The sequence below is a fragment of the Macaca nemestrina genome, chromosome 12 (assembly GCF_043159975.1).
Source record: "Macaca nemestrina isolate mMacNem1 chromosome 12, mMacNem.hap1, whole genome shotgun sequence".
Classification (NCBI taxonomy): Eukaryota; Metazoa; Chordata; class Mammalia; order Primates; family Cercopithecidae; genus Macaca; species Macaca nemestrina.
The window spans coordinates 130,302,495-130,317,463 of NC_092136.1; the positions used below are offsets into that span (position 1 = coordinate 130,302,495).

Below are 14,969 nucleotides of genomic sequence, written 5' to 3' on the forward strand. Positions count from 1 at the left end.
TGGATGGGATGTGAAGAAATTGGAACCCTTGTACATTGTTGGTGGGAATGTAAAATGGTCTAGTCAGTATGGAAAACAGTATGAAGGTCTTCAAAAAATTAAAAACAGAATGATATATGATCCAGCAATCCTACTTCTGGGTATTTATCTAAAATAATTAAAAGCAGGGCCTCAAAGAAATATTCATACTCCCATGTTCACTGCAGCATTATTCTTAATAACCAAGGCGTGGAGCCAACCCAAATGTCCCTCAATGAATGAACAAAGAAAATGTGGCATAGCCATACAATGGAAGGTTTTCAGCCTTAAAAACAAAATTCTGTCACATGTTATAACACAGATGAACCTGGAAGACATTATGCTAAGTGAAATAAGTCAGTCAAAGGAGGACAAACACTGCATGATTCCACTTATATGAGGCGTCGTCAAACTCACAGAAGCAGAAAGTAGAATAGTGACTGCCAGAAGTTGGTGGGAGGGGAAATGAGGAGATGCTGTTCAATGGGTATAAACTTTTAGTTATGCAAGATGAAAAACCTGTAGCAGTCTGCTACAAAATAGTGTGCTGCTTCTAGTTAATAATGTACTATCTCAAGATAAACAAATAATGTTCTGTACACTTAAGAGGGCAGATCTCACATTATGTGTTTCTTTACAACAATAAGAAAATCACCTTGTAAACTGGAAATTTCCAAAATGGAAATAGGAGTAGCCTGTATTGTTTTTAAAACTTATACATGCTCCTAGGCTCAGGTTTAGGAATTTACTTTCCATTTAGGTTTTATTAAGTCTAATCCAAAAATGTGAAAATGAAACTGTGAGTTATATGTGATGAAAAAGTACAGCTTTCTTGAATTCAAATAATCAATGGCAAGGATCACATTTAGAATTGGACAGAAAGAACACAGCATCCCTGCCTCGTCTTTTTTATAGATATTAAGAAAAGGGAAAGTAGTCTTATTTCAAATATCAAAATTCTGACTTAAATGAATAAAATTTAGTCACGAGTAAATACAAGAAACAAGCAAACAAAACAACCTTCCTGGATTAGCACAGGCCCAATTCTTCCCTGCCTTTTCTCACCCTGCCAGCTGGGAGCATCTTTTCCAGAACCTGTGGCTCTCTACCAGTTGTTACTCTCTTGTTGTCTGAACCTGCTACCCAAAATTGGCAGGTCATTTTCAAAGTTCTGATTGTTCCCTTGGCAATATCCATTATTTCCCTCCTGGGTAGAAGGAGGATCTGAGGACAGCTTATCTTTTTGGGGTACATGGAGTAGAGGTGGGGACTCTTATATAATATGAAATAAAAATAAGTTCTTTGGGCTGGAAGTGTCAAAAGATTCCTTAGAATTTACAGCCACAGGGATTTCATGGTGTGTCTGATGTACTGATTTTGTGCCACATTTGAGCCAGAACTGGCAGCAGATTCAAAGCAACACAGGTGGCTAAGTACACATGAAAGGAAGGTATGGGGAGAGAAAAGTGGCACAAAACAGGGCTGCCCCCTATGCCCATCGAGAATAGGATCTTAGCCCTCACTGAAGGAGCTGAATGATCAGCTCTAATACATTGGCTGGACTCCTGTAGGTACTCATGGAAGGTAGAGATGCTGAGCAACCTTGTCCTGTCAAAGTCTAGGGCTGGAGATGCTTCAAGAACTTTGGAGCCATAAAGTCACTGTAATGGTCAACTTTTAAGGCTAGAAGGAGCCATGAGACATCTCATTCATCTCCTTGCCTTTGGGCAAGAATTGCACACCTAAGCCTCCCAAATAAATCAGACACAATTTAGGGTTAAAAGCCTCCAGAGGAGCAAAAAAGTAAAAAGATTTTAAAAGTTTCTCTCACAAACCACTTTGTGTGCTCATCACCTACTTCAGAATCTAAGAGAACTTTGATACTTGTTTTTGACACCCCATTGCCTTCTCATCAGTCTAACTCCAAGACCTTCCTTCAAGTGGCAGGCTCTGGTAATTCAGTGAAAGCAAGGCGCTAACAGGCAAGTGTGAAGCCAAAGGGCTCCCAGTGACATCCTTGACACCTTTTTGCCAGCTATTCACATGTGTTTAATATACAGCACTTCCCTGTGACTGTCTGCATCCTTTTCCATCACCGTTTATCCTTCTCCAGCAATTCCCAATTGCTTTGCCTTGCTAATAGATGTTGCAGTCTGACAAAACACCTTTGCCTTCATGCTGGTGTTGTTAAAAGACTAATTATAACCATAAGGAACGGGAAATAAGAAGCTATTCCTTGTAAGTTTGCTAATCTTATCTGTTCAGAATAATAAAAGTTCTCTGTCAAAGACTTATAAAGGGAGGTTTCATCCCCCAGGCTTGCTAGTCCTACTCTTTCTGCATTCTTAAGACAGGAGGCAAGTGCTCTTTACCTTCTCCTTGGAAAAACTGAGGCTGAATATGCAGCTAGTCATGCAATTTTGCTGAAGATATAGAGAGGGTCACCAATTCAAAAACTCCATTGCTCTAGGGCAGGGGGTTGGGAGAAAAGCCAATAAATGAAATGTGTCGTACAAATGCCTTTCAGGAAAGGGTGTGAAGGGTGGGGTGGATTTACCAGAAGCTTTGGCAGTCAGCTTTGAAGTCTTCTGGAAAGGAGAAGTGTAGCCTCCCAGGGAAGCAGCCTCATGACATCTTCCATAAGGCTGATGTGTTGGGAAACAGCAACACATGAGCAAGAAGTTCCTTGAAAAATTTTCTTCCCTCCTCCTTCTTCTGGAACTGTTGGGAAACTAGATTAGACCCAGGAGTCTGGTTTGTGAGAATGGCCCTGAATGAATTTTTAGTTTCCGGTTAGGAACAGAGAGCTCAGAAGGTTGTTTTCTCCTCCAAGGAAATCTGGCCACGGTTTTTTTCCTGTTCTATCCAGAGCTTGTGTGCTGGTGGATTAAGCACATGTGTGCACAGGGCCAGGATTCTGGCAAACAATCTCAGGGAGGATGGCAAAAAGAGAAGCAAAAGGGGCTCATTCCTCTACCTCACAGCTTCTTTTCCTAAAGGAAACAGGATCTACTCACATTTGGAACAATCCCAATGTTCCAAAAGAAACATGGAAATAAATGTGCATGCAACTGGGACACATATACCCCTTCCACCTGCTACAAATGGAGAAGTGGGAGAGAAGTGAGCCACTGAGAACTTAGGCCTTCTTAGCTGTAGAGGGCACAGGCTTCCTGACTGGTCTTTGGTGCTGAGTAACTCTACTTCCCTGAACTGGGAAGAATGCGTGAATAACCAGCTAAGAGGAGACACCCATCCTCTTGGAGTTGCCTGGGGTATCTGAGGCAGAGGTGGTAGCAGCAGACTTCTCAACAGAGGCACTGAGATCCAAGAATTCCAGGATGATGTCCCCAAGACAGTAAATCAAATGCCTGAAACAAATGGGCAAAAAACTTACGGTTTGGCTCAGTGAGGAAACACAAGATCCTGTTTATGACATTTATTTTCTCCTCCCCCATCACCGATATGCTAAACTTCAATAGCTTGATGAAACTTCTGCTAAGAAATTAATGTTTTTTGAACTAATAAAGCCTCTGGCCCTAATAAAGGCAAGAACAGTTTTATATAAGACTAGTTTTACATAAGACTAAGTTTTATAAAATTCCATTTCTCTTTACGTAGTTACATTAGCACTGCGCTGAGGAACTGATAACAAATCCTTGAGATGTCAGGTTCCTAGACACTTTCAGAGCTCCTGACTATTGCTGTTTCTCATAATTAATTACCTTAAATTTATAGGCTGCCTTACAGGCAGTGAGGCAAAGCCAGGATCCTTGAGGAAGTTAACAAACACAGTCTGCTTTGGGGTAGGGTTTGAATGTAAGATTACTCAATACTTCCAGAAGAGTAACAGCCCACGGGATGGAATCTACCTCTTCTGGATTATTCTAGGACTCCTCACCCAGCATTTCTGGTCCCTTTATGAAATTCCAACCTTACTATCTTGTCTACCTGATATGAAGCAAAGACAACTCCTGGTCCTGACATGAATCACAGCTTTGCTATGACGCCAGGGGCTTATGGTAAACATCTTTACGTGGTCTATGACACACAGGCCAGGGTACGCTCTTGGAGCATTCACAGCGGCTGGCAGATGTTGGAAAGAGCACTGAGCAAGTATGCTGAACAAGCCTGGAGGATAAGAGGTCATTTTCAGCAGCTCATGTGGGGGCCTGCATAGGGTTCTTCCAAACACAAATGGTGGTTTGTCCAAGAGTGACTTCCTAGCACATGAAGATCTGCTCGGAAGCCTGATGGTGTGGGTTTTACTTAGTGTGTGGATCTGGACATCAAACTTTGTAGTCAGTGCCCAGACCAAGTAAAGACTACAATCCTATTCTTCGGAATGTGGGCTTTTCACTCAGAAACCTTGGATACCTCTAAGATCAGAGACGGCTTTAACTATGCTGATGTTGGAATAACATTTTTCCACTTACCTGTTGATAAGCGGTTGTTGTAGTGACTCCAAGACTAGACCCCAGCTCACCTGGCATTTGTTCACCCCAAGAATTTCTACTACGAGATCTGAGGAGGAAAAAACAGATGGAATGTGTGTGTTACCACTGAAGTTTTAGATTCTAAGGACAGTCTCTCCCCAGGATCTCTGCCGTTTTTACATAGGTTCGGTATTTCGGGCATACCTCTAAACCACACAGCCAAACTAAAATCCTCACAACACAGGGAAAACCTGAGAAAAATTTGTTTCTTAAGTTAGGTGTCTACATAAGAATGGGCTTCAAAAATTATTTTGTAACCTGTCACTCAAATGCAGGTACTCCTTCCAATGTAACAGTTTAGGTTGGTAAACACAGTTATAATGATAAGGGTAAATAAAATTGATTGTCCAGAGCTAAGTTCACAACTGTTTCCTAGTTATCACAGTCACAGGCAACAAACTGCCTTCCTGGCCCTCTAAAAATACAACGCAAGGAAAAACAACCCTCTCAGATTTTGTTTTTACTTATTGCTAAAGGCCATGTACCATACTCAATGGCTGCAATTTATTAAGTTGGAGCTTCTGTGGGATGTGTGATTTTCTTCCTTGGTCCCAGAATGCTATGAATTGTCAGAGAATCTGAAGTCTTCATCTCCTGGAAATGGCTCTGAGACCTGTCCCTGCAGGCAGACTTCCCCAGACCTGCCTGCAGGTAGAAAGTTATTAATCTAAATATCTGCAGGATTGTCACCTAGTATTTAGGGTGCAGCCATAGAGTTCTTTTCCATTCCCTTGGCATCAGCTGAGCAAGGGATAAAAGAAATGCAGCCCTGTTCATTTTCCTATTAGCCTGAGAAATGATGGGTCAACAGAGTTTTGAATGTAGCCACATGCAGGGCCCTTTTACAAACAGGAAAAGGTGAAGGGGTAATGGTGGCAAAGCAGAATGGAAGGGAACTGTGACTGGTATAATTGATCTCATTGGTCCACTTACCTGGGAGGACTCCCATCAGGCTCTGCAAAGCCTGTTTCTCAGCAGCCAGTTTCTGCTCCTGGGTCCTTACAGGCCGTGGAAACTTAGGCAAAACTCCACCAGGCCAGATGGACTCCTGAAGAAGCCTGAGGTACTGCACCCAGCGCTGTGGACTTGTTAAATTAGCTACCTGCACCTCTAGCCACCTGTGGTAGAAGAGAGACGAAAGCTTAGATAAAGCTAAAGGAAAGGAAATAGTAAGGCAGCGGACTGACTGTTTATGTTCCCCTGCAGATTTGTATGTCAAAATCCTAACCCTCAAGGTGATGGTAGGAGGAGGTGGGGCCTTTGGGGAGGTGATCAGGTCATGGGGGCAAAGGTAAATGCCCTTATAATAAGAAACCTGAGAGAGACTTCTCACCCCTTTTACCATATGAGGACACAGGGAGAAGACAGCTGTATATGAACCAGGAAAAGGGCCCTCAGCAGACACCAATTCTGCTGGTACTTTGATCTTGAACCTCCCGGCCTTTAGAACTGTGAGAAACAAATTTCTGTTGTTTATAAGCCATTCAGTTTACGGTATTTTGTTATAGCAGCCCAAACAGACAAAGATACCATCAGTTACATAAGCTATCAGAACAGGACAAAGTCAGCACTGATTCTTGTAATGGAAACCAAGCCAATTCAACAACCTGGGATAACAGAATTTGAAGAATGAGTAACAATAAGAATCGTGTTATTTACTGAGTGTTCACTATGTGCCACCTACTGTACAAGCGGTTTTACAGAAGAGAACACTAAAAGGGCCTTGGTCTCTGGGCAAGGCTGCACTTACACCTTCTCAGCTCTCCTCTGATGGGAAGCATCATAACCTTCTTGGTAACATGTACACACAGCCTTTAGAACTAAGGGTCTGGCGATCTTTATACAAATTCTTCTCTCTATCCTCCCTAGCCATATCCCCTGGACTTCAAGTCCTCATGACTGTCTTAGGGATTTCCTACATCTGCCCTTTGTTCGTAACAGTTCTCTCACTAACAAGGGCCTCTTCTTGCCTTGCCTGAAGAACAAGTCTCAAGTCTGCTTCTGGCAAGACCTTTTTCAACCCCACCTCCTCCATGAAATCCTTGACCACCACAGCTGGAAGTGCTCTCCTTCTCCATAGACCTCCTTTGGCAGGTAGTTCTGGAACAATTGCTTTTTAAAGGTGTTTATAGCTTTACTTCTTCAACTAAATTATAAGCTGTAAGAGTTCTGTGTCTTGTACTTAAAAAAATATTTCCCACAGGGCTTGGTGCTCAAGAAACGGTTGACTGACTAACTGTTCTTATTTCAATGAAAAATTTTCCCTTTGTCTTACTTTCAAAAATGAGTCAATTACTCTGAGGGGGAGGTATACCAAATCTGGAGTTCAGCTGGAAACTTAGAAAGTGGTTCAACACTATTCTTTATCTGTTCCTGCATTTTTTTCAAAGTGATATGGTCAGAAGCTGAGGTTCAAGGCTGTTGAGGCCTCCCCTTCACCCACCTCAGTTAAGACTGACATAGCTGTGTTGGTCATGGATGGACAATCAACCACTTCTATTCATGCGTGGAAGACTCGTTTGATCCTGCACCACATGGGAGCTCATGCCATCGCTCCTCGCTCCTATACTCGAGTCACTTGTCACTCATCCAAGAGCAGAGGGGGCTGCCAAGGCAAACTTTATTTAACCTCCACTCTGCCAGACAGTCTGCATTCCACTCAAGCTGGGCATTCCAGCCATGGGGGCTGCAATCCCCCAAGCCCAAGGCTCACAACTGATTCTAAGAATAGGAAGTGTGTAAGGTAATAGCAGGGCAAGAATGGCAGCCATCGATGGAGATCAAGAGTGGCACAAAGCTGTTCTTGTCCAAAATAGCCATCACGATCGTATTTGTTATTATTAGGGCCACATCTCCTTTTTATAGGGCTTTTCATTCAGCGAGCCTAAGATGCCTGATGAAAGGGATCCAGTAGCAAGAATTCCTGTTCCGGCTTATATAAGAGGGTCACTAGAGGGAGGTGGCTGCAATGACCTGATCGGCTTCTCTGCAGGGAATTAAGTGACCCAAGGTCTCCCTTCTTCACCTCAAGACATGTATACTTCTGCAACTTTTGCTGAGGAGAATGACTTGTCTTAGGGTCTCATCTAAGTGTCTTGAGGGAGAGGGGCAAAGTCTTGCAAACTAAAATCTTCAGCCACACAATCCTCCCTAGACTGAACATATTACACACCAGCAAACCTGCGTACCTCAGCCATCTTCTGGGCGTGTCTTACAAAGCAAGAGTTAGATTCTTCTGAATGAACATTAATTTATCTGATGGGACAGGACCTCATATGACATTATGACAAGGATATCCTCCTTGTTCTCTTGCACGCTGATTAAGTGTCTCATGTACATGTGTTGGGTGCAAAATGAATTTTATCATGTGGCAAAATATAAATTTATAAACTTATATGAATCTATAAGACAGTTTTTCAAACTCTAAATGGAAATGTTGGGGAGACACATAAAAGTATGAAAAGGTAAAAATAAGCACCTGATGATAAGGATGAGTCTATGAGTCAAATAAATTTGTGGGAGCTAATAAGCACAACTCACTGACGAAAAGGACTGCCACCTCTGAGTAAGTATCAACTGCTGACGAGACAAATACACTGTCAAGCACTGTACACACAAGGCACAGAACTGGCCAACAGGAGGCCCTGGAAAAAGTCAGGCCCAGGAATGTAAGAAACAGGACTTCTATAAACTAGCAGAAATAAACTCCCTCCAGGCCTACAAAGAGGGACAGAGTTTAGAAAGTGGCTTCTAGTCCCTGGGAGCTGCAGAGTGCCAGCTTTCCTTATTCTTCTCCATACTCTGAAGATAAAAGACACAAACCACACACTTGCACCACACACAATTTAAACATTTGCTCTCTTTCCTGGATTCTCCTCTTGCCTACGTTCTGCCCACCCTTCCCCCTGTTGGCAAACAGAAGCTTTATCCTAGGCCTCTGGGCTCACATGGTCTTATTTCCTAGCCCCAGGCAGCCTGTAGAAGCGTGTAGAAGACCAAGTGTAACACATCTTTCTTGTTCGCAGAACTTCTGAGCGACGGTGTCTCGTTAAAAATGATGAGCATGCCAATCTGGAAGGAAAACATGATAAAGCCCAAACCAAAAACATCACCACCACTACTGCCACTGTCCTCACACAATACAATCTCGACATTTTTTAAGCTCTAATTCAACTTCTAAGACATACTTTATTATCACCCACAATGCCTTTCTCAAGTTGTAAATGGCCATATTCAGGGATTTGGTAGACTCTGCCTTGCCCAACACCTGGATGGAACCAGCTGCCACAGGTTCTTGAGAGCAATGAAGAAGGTGGAGATCTCTTCATCCAAAGATCTCTCCTCTCCCTTCCATCCCCACTTTCCCTTCCTTTGGTTCTGTCATCCTTCTCTAAGGTGAAACTCCATACACACCACCATTTCATTATCTAGCTTTATTAACTCCCCTAATCATGCTTGGTGTATTTGGAAACTGGCTACAACATGGAAGACAAAGAGATTAGGTGTAGGATCGTTAAAAGGGACAGACGTCGCAACATCTCTCCATTAACTCTCTTCATCTCGCTATTCTACACTGCATCTTTCTATTCTTATCATAGGAGTGGGAAGGTTAAAAGGAGATTTGTATCCCTATAGAGCTCTCTTTAAATGGAAAGGATGGAATTTATGTGTCTGAAATCTAATACATCATAGGAGCTTTTCCAGCATCAGTTTCTGGAATTTGCTGGTACCACTTACTATTAGGCTGACAGAAATCTAAAGCTTCAAGGTCAAAACACACACATGTTCCTCTTACTATTCATTAGAAATTACTTATAATAGGCTGGGCACAGTGGCTCACACCTGTAATCCCAGCACTTTGGGAGGCTGAGGCGGGCAGATAACCTGAGGTCAAGAGTTGGAGACCAGCCTGGCCAACATGGTGAAGCCTCGTCTCTACTAAAAATACAAAAAAAAATTAGCTGGGCATGGTGGTGCACACCTGTAGTCCCAGCTACTCAGGAAGGCTGAGGCAGGAGAATCCCTTGAACCCAGAGGCAGAAGTTGCAGTGAACCAAGATTGCGCCACTGCACTCCAGCCTGGACGACAGAGGGAGATTCCATCTCAAAAAAAAAAAAAAAGAAAAAGAAAAAGAAACTACTTATAATAAATCATTTACTAAATACAAATGCTATTGTTTATGAAATACAAGATGCATGAAGTAAATACGCTAAAATAAATATGGTAGGGAATAGCCTCAGATAGCACTGGTTTTATTTTTCCACTACTACTCCAGGTCTGATACTTGATTTAGAGATACCTCTTTCTATTATCCTGCCTTCATCCCAAAGAAGAGAAGAAAAAAGAACCCAAACCAGGTCTCTCTCTAAGCCACCTCTGAATGATTCAGAGCCTTACCAGGGGGCATAGAAATAGCCAATAAAATGGCAAGAAAACCCCACCATACAACACCATTTTGACCCCAAGACATTCAAAAGCTTCACTTATGCCAGGCAGGGGAGAAGAGAGGATGTGGAGATCAGGGCTTATCAGTACGCTGGGACTGCACATCTACTCCATGTTCAAGGGAACCTGGTCTGAAATAGCCACAGATACAGGAATGAAGCAATGACTAAAAAGGAGACAGTTTAATACTAGGGCTTAAGATGGCACTTCAAGGTTAGCAGAAGGTCATTTCCCATCAAAACAGCAGAATCAAATCTCATGAGTAAGAGGAGAAGGCTTTAGAGACCATGTCTAATCCAATTAGCCAAATCCCCTTCACTTCTTTTCTAAGACAGCAGCTATAGCTGAGTGAGAAAGGGTCTTGAATCAGTACGGCTTAATGAAGAGGAGAAAGGGAAGAAGATACTAAAATCATGAAACAGAAAATATTCATAAGATCCACAACAATATTCTAAATGAAAATGCCTGGTGCAGTCTAAATACAAGAAAAATAACAGGTCCATTCCTTCCAGCCTATTTATCTATTGGCTGTACCTCTATAGACAATCCAAGGGCAATTATGCTCCAACCTTATCTTAAGATACCAAATATAGTTCAAAGGAAAACAGACAGAAAAGGAAGATCAAGTTAAAACTTCTGTCATCCTAAATACATCTTCAATAAATTAGAATTATTGACTTATTTAATTACCCTTAGAGCAGGGTTTTCAACCTTGGTACTACTGATATTTCGGACTGCAAAATCTTTGTCATAGGGGCTTTCCTGTGCATTATAAAACATTCCACAACATCCCTGCCCCTCCTCCCCTCAAACTAGATGCTAGTTGTGCCAACCAAACATGTCTCCAAACATTGCCGCATGTCCCCTGAGGACAAAGTTGCTCCAGTTGAGAATCCTGCCTTAGACTTAGGGACTTTTGGATACAATTGTATCAGGCTACTTTCATAGCCATTTTAAACCCGATGGCTATAGCGCAGTGTTTTTCGAACTGTGGGCTGGACATCATTAGAGGTCATATAATCTGTTTTGCTATTTGTGATAACATAAAGATGCATCTCATGTTTGCAGACACTTTTTTCGTATGTATGTACATATATATGTATACATCAGATATGCGTGCATGCATATGTGTGTATGTGCCTGTGCCTATGTGTATGCTCATAGTTGGCTGCAATGTACAATGCATTTTTTACTGTAGGTTGAAGTTTTTTAAAAAGTTTGAAAAACACTCATATAGAGTCAAGAATTAGGAGTTCCGTTCAGAGGAGAAGCCCAAGCCATATTTTTAGCTTCCTGGAAACGCTCCCCATCTCCACCCACCAAGCACCCAGTAAAATGTTTGCAGGGGCCTCAACCACGAACACTGCGTTCTGTACTGCCAGTCCTAGCACAGAAGTATGAGTATTGGCTCATCCAATCAGTAGCAGCAATCTATAGGGTGGGAGAGAAGGGAGGTCTTGGAGGTGATGGTGTAGATTCGGGACATTCTCCATTAAACAAACTGTTTTTGCCAATTTCACACCTGATAAAAGTTACACTTCTTTTCTCTCTGATGCCATTCCCAGGCCTCTGTCTTCCTGCCATGGCCCCTTCTTGTGTTTACAGACAGTTCCCCCTGTCAGCTCTCAGCTCTAGGCTTCTGTCCTGTAACTATCCAGACCCAAGTTACTCAGCTGTGTCTGAGAAAGTTCAACACTGCTGCCCTCTGACTGTGTATCTAGGTCACCATCCTTTCCTGCCCGGTGCTGGGGAAGAATGAGGAGGAAATGAACCCTGAGGGCAAGAAACTACTTCTTTCTCCCAATGACTACTGTGAAATCTAAAATGGCTCAGAGTTTGCACAATTTCTTCCCTGATTTTCGCTTTCATGTTTTAAATCATGGATCTACACCTTTGAATCATGTATTCAAGGGAAGACTTGACACTCTCCTAAATACCACAGTATAAGAATCTGAGTTTCATACATTTATATCTAGCCACAGTTTTTATTTTTGATTAGTAAAGTACACATCACAGATATGAAATTAATACGTATTAAAAAATGGAAGGATTCTTAAGGAAGGAATTTCAAAAAATCATCTGTTCAACCTTAGTGGTTTTTCCAATCTCACCAACTCCAAATATGGAAATACTGGGCCCCAAAAGGAAATATTTTACATCAAGTGGCTTATATGAACATACAACTTGAGATTTGAAAGGAAACTTAGAGGTTATTTTATCCAGTCTCCTCCCAAAGCAGAAACTTCCTCTGTCATATAATGGCATAGACAAGGGTTGGGTCCTGTGAATTCAGAAACTTGGGCTTTTATCTTAGTTCTGCTACCCAATTAGCAATGTGACCTCGGGGAAGTGGCTTAATTCCTTCAAAGCATAATCGAAACTCGCTGAAGCTGCTCCTTAAACTTTGCCAACCCAAATCTGCCTCCTTGTGTTAATAAACCCCAGTCATTGGTCCTAGCTCTACTCTCTGGAGTTACCAGATACTAGGTTAAATCTCTTCCAAAAGACAACATTTTGCATTTTAAAATTCAGCTATTATTTCTCCCCTACCTCCATTTTACCACCTATACATCCTTGATTTTGCCAACCTCAAACACACTCAATAAATGTCTGATGAATGAAGGAGAGAATGAACCACTGCTTATCCTGGCTCCATCCTCTGGGTATGCTGCTTTGTTTTTCTTTTAAAATGACGTGCCCAGAACCAAACAGCTCTGAGATGTGACCTGACCAGCAAAGAATATAGGGGATTGATGCCTTCCTTGATTTAGACGCTATACTTCTTATATAGCCGAAGATTGTGTTAGCTTTTTGGCACACATGTCAAAAGCACTGACTCATACTGAGTTTTCAGTCAACTAAAATTCTAAGTCCACATATGAACATTTAAAAAAAAAAAAATCGTGTGCCCCTCTGTTAAGTATAGTCTTGTCCTTCTTTGTGAAATTAAAAAAAAAAATCTAAATTATAGCTTACAATATTTATTTCTACCAAATTCCATCTTGTTGGCTTTAGATTATCATTCTAAGTTTTCTAAATGTTTTTGAATCTTAATTTTTGTCATCCAGAGTATTAACTACTCCTCTAGGATTAGAATTACTTGCAAATTTTCTGATAAAAAAATTGATCAGAATAAGATGAAGAGCAGTGCTCTATCACTAGAAATTTCCCTCTAGGATGGCATCAGTTTATGATATTATTTAATACTCTTGGGCTAAAGACACTCGACTAGCCACAAATTACTTAAAAGTACTATAGTGCAGGCAACATACTCCATTCTGTCCATATGGATATTATGGCAAAAGTTTGTTGAAATCCATATACAATGTAACTACAACTGCATACTAATCAGGCAGGGCACATTTCTACTGAACCATAATGGTTTCTAGGGTTCCCCATTTCCCTTCCCAAATGCTCACAAACATCTACTTCATCATCTGCTTCAGAACTTTCCAGAGATAAATGTTGGGGTCAAGAACCTGTAACCATTTTTTTAAAAAGGCAAGATACCTGTGCATCTCTAACCCATATGGACAAATGGCAATGTTTCTTAATGACCTTAGGTCTTTAATGTTAAATATAAATTTGTTAAGTTTCATGGGATATAATTCATTTAGGCCATGTACAGGTTTAAATGTACAAACTTTAAAATAGGTTACACGCTCTGTTATTTTCATTTCTATTTTGGTCATCAATTCTACTTTAATCATGTCTGTTCAATTCTTCTTGCTAGGGCATTTTCCTTGACAAAGAAAATAGAAAACAGCCTAGCAAATAATAGACCCATTCATTCATTGTTGAGTGAATGAATAAATGCTTTTACCATGTAATCAGTTAATACTACAGCATCTGTCCCAAACCATTACCTATATATATTTTTTCTTGTTAGTAACATGTGACATGTGTGTTTTTCACCTAAGTCTTTTCCCTTAATATTTATCTACAACCTCAGCTCCTTCTGAGTTGAAGCTTACTAGACCCTGTTCTTGTTAGTTCTATTACTACTATTTTTGCATTATTCAGTATGTGTCCCCTCTTTCTATTTTTTAAATATGTTCACCTAGAATCTGATCGCAGTTTAACTACCCTGGTTTCATTTGATGTTGATTCTTTTTCTTCCTCATTGGAAATATGTGTTTAATTTGTTCATTCATTTACTCAAAGCATTGGCTGAGCTTCTTGTAAATGCCCCCCAACCCCCCAAAAAAGACTATTAAGGTTTTGAAGTCAGAAATCTTATATAATTCATTTTGACATCTCCTTTAGCATTTAATAGTGTCATTCACAAATAAACAATCAAATATTTACTGAATGAATCAATCCCGTTGCAAAACTTTCAGTGATACCTTCTGATGTGAATTTTAAGTTAATCTGTTCTTACAGCACGTAAAACAGTTTTTATCTCATTCTGTTATGCTCCTATGAATTCCAGTACCTCTCATCTATCTCTGCTTTCCTTTATCAGCTGTTTTTCACAATATCCAGTTTTAACTTTATCTGAATTTTTTTGTCAATGTCTTACTTTTCACTGGGTTGATGGTCTGCTGACAAATACATTCTTTCTGCTGTTTTTGAGTTGTATTCTGTCTGTAGTCAAAAGTCCACCATGTGAATAATCATGTCATGGCACAGAAAATTTAAAAACCTTGCCTTGGTACCAGCTACATAGTTAGCTACTCATTCCATGTTTTCTTTTTTCTTCTAAAGAAACTTACAGATAGAAAAAAAGTTGAAAATATAATCCGGGCCTTAAGTTTTCTATTAAAAAGAATCTCAAAATTATTAGAAATACAGTATAGGCTTCTTCGGGTGTCATCATTTATTTTTATATAAATCAGAGTAGATACTAATCTATCACTTTAGTAAGCAATAGGATTTTAACCACAACCCAGATATGCTGTTCAGAAAGATATTACCGCATCTTTTTAGTTATCTTCTCAGTCTGCAAGGCAGAAAATTATGTGTGAGTCATTCTTGATTTCTCTTTTTCTCAACTTTAAATAGTCACT

General features: G+C 40.7%; 2 protein-coding genes across 11 annotated transcripts in view; both read right to left on the bottom strand.

Annotated features, from left to right (window-relative positions):
- Positions 1-2,699, bottom strand: part of LOC139357626 (uncharacterized) — an 82,119-nt gene extending 79,420 nt beyond the window's left edge. For 9 of the 10 annotated variants that reach the window (XR_011611192.1, XR_011611191.1, XM_071075850.1 and 6 more), the window contains exon 1: positions 2,576-2,675. The gene's annotated coding sequence lies outside the window, so the exon portion shown is untranslated. Of the gene's footprint in view, positions 1-2,575 lie in introns of all 10 variants that reach the window. The other variant, XM_071075849.1, reaches the window with a different exon arrangement.
- Positions 763-14,969, bottom strand: part of LOC105476183 (sorting nexin 19) — a 40,728-nt gene continuing 26,521 nt past the window's right edge. Inside the window, exons 9-11 of the mRNA XM_011731861.2 lie at positions 5,448-5,632; positions 4,455-4,542; positions 763-3,389 (exon numbers count right to left, since the gene is read on the bottom strand). Of these exons, the coding sequence (XP_011730163.1) occupies positions 3,257-3,389; positions 4,455-4,542; positions 5,448-5,632 (406 nt within the window). The 3' untranslated portion in view covers positions 763-3,256. The remainder of the gene's footprint in view (positions 3,390-4,454; positions 4,543-5,447; positions 5,633-14,969) is intronic.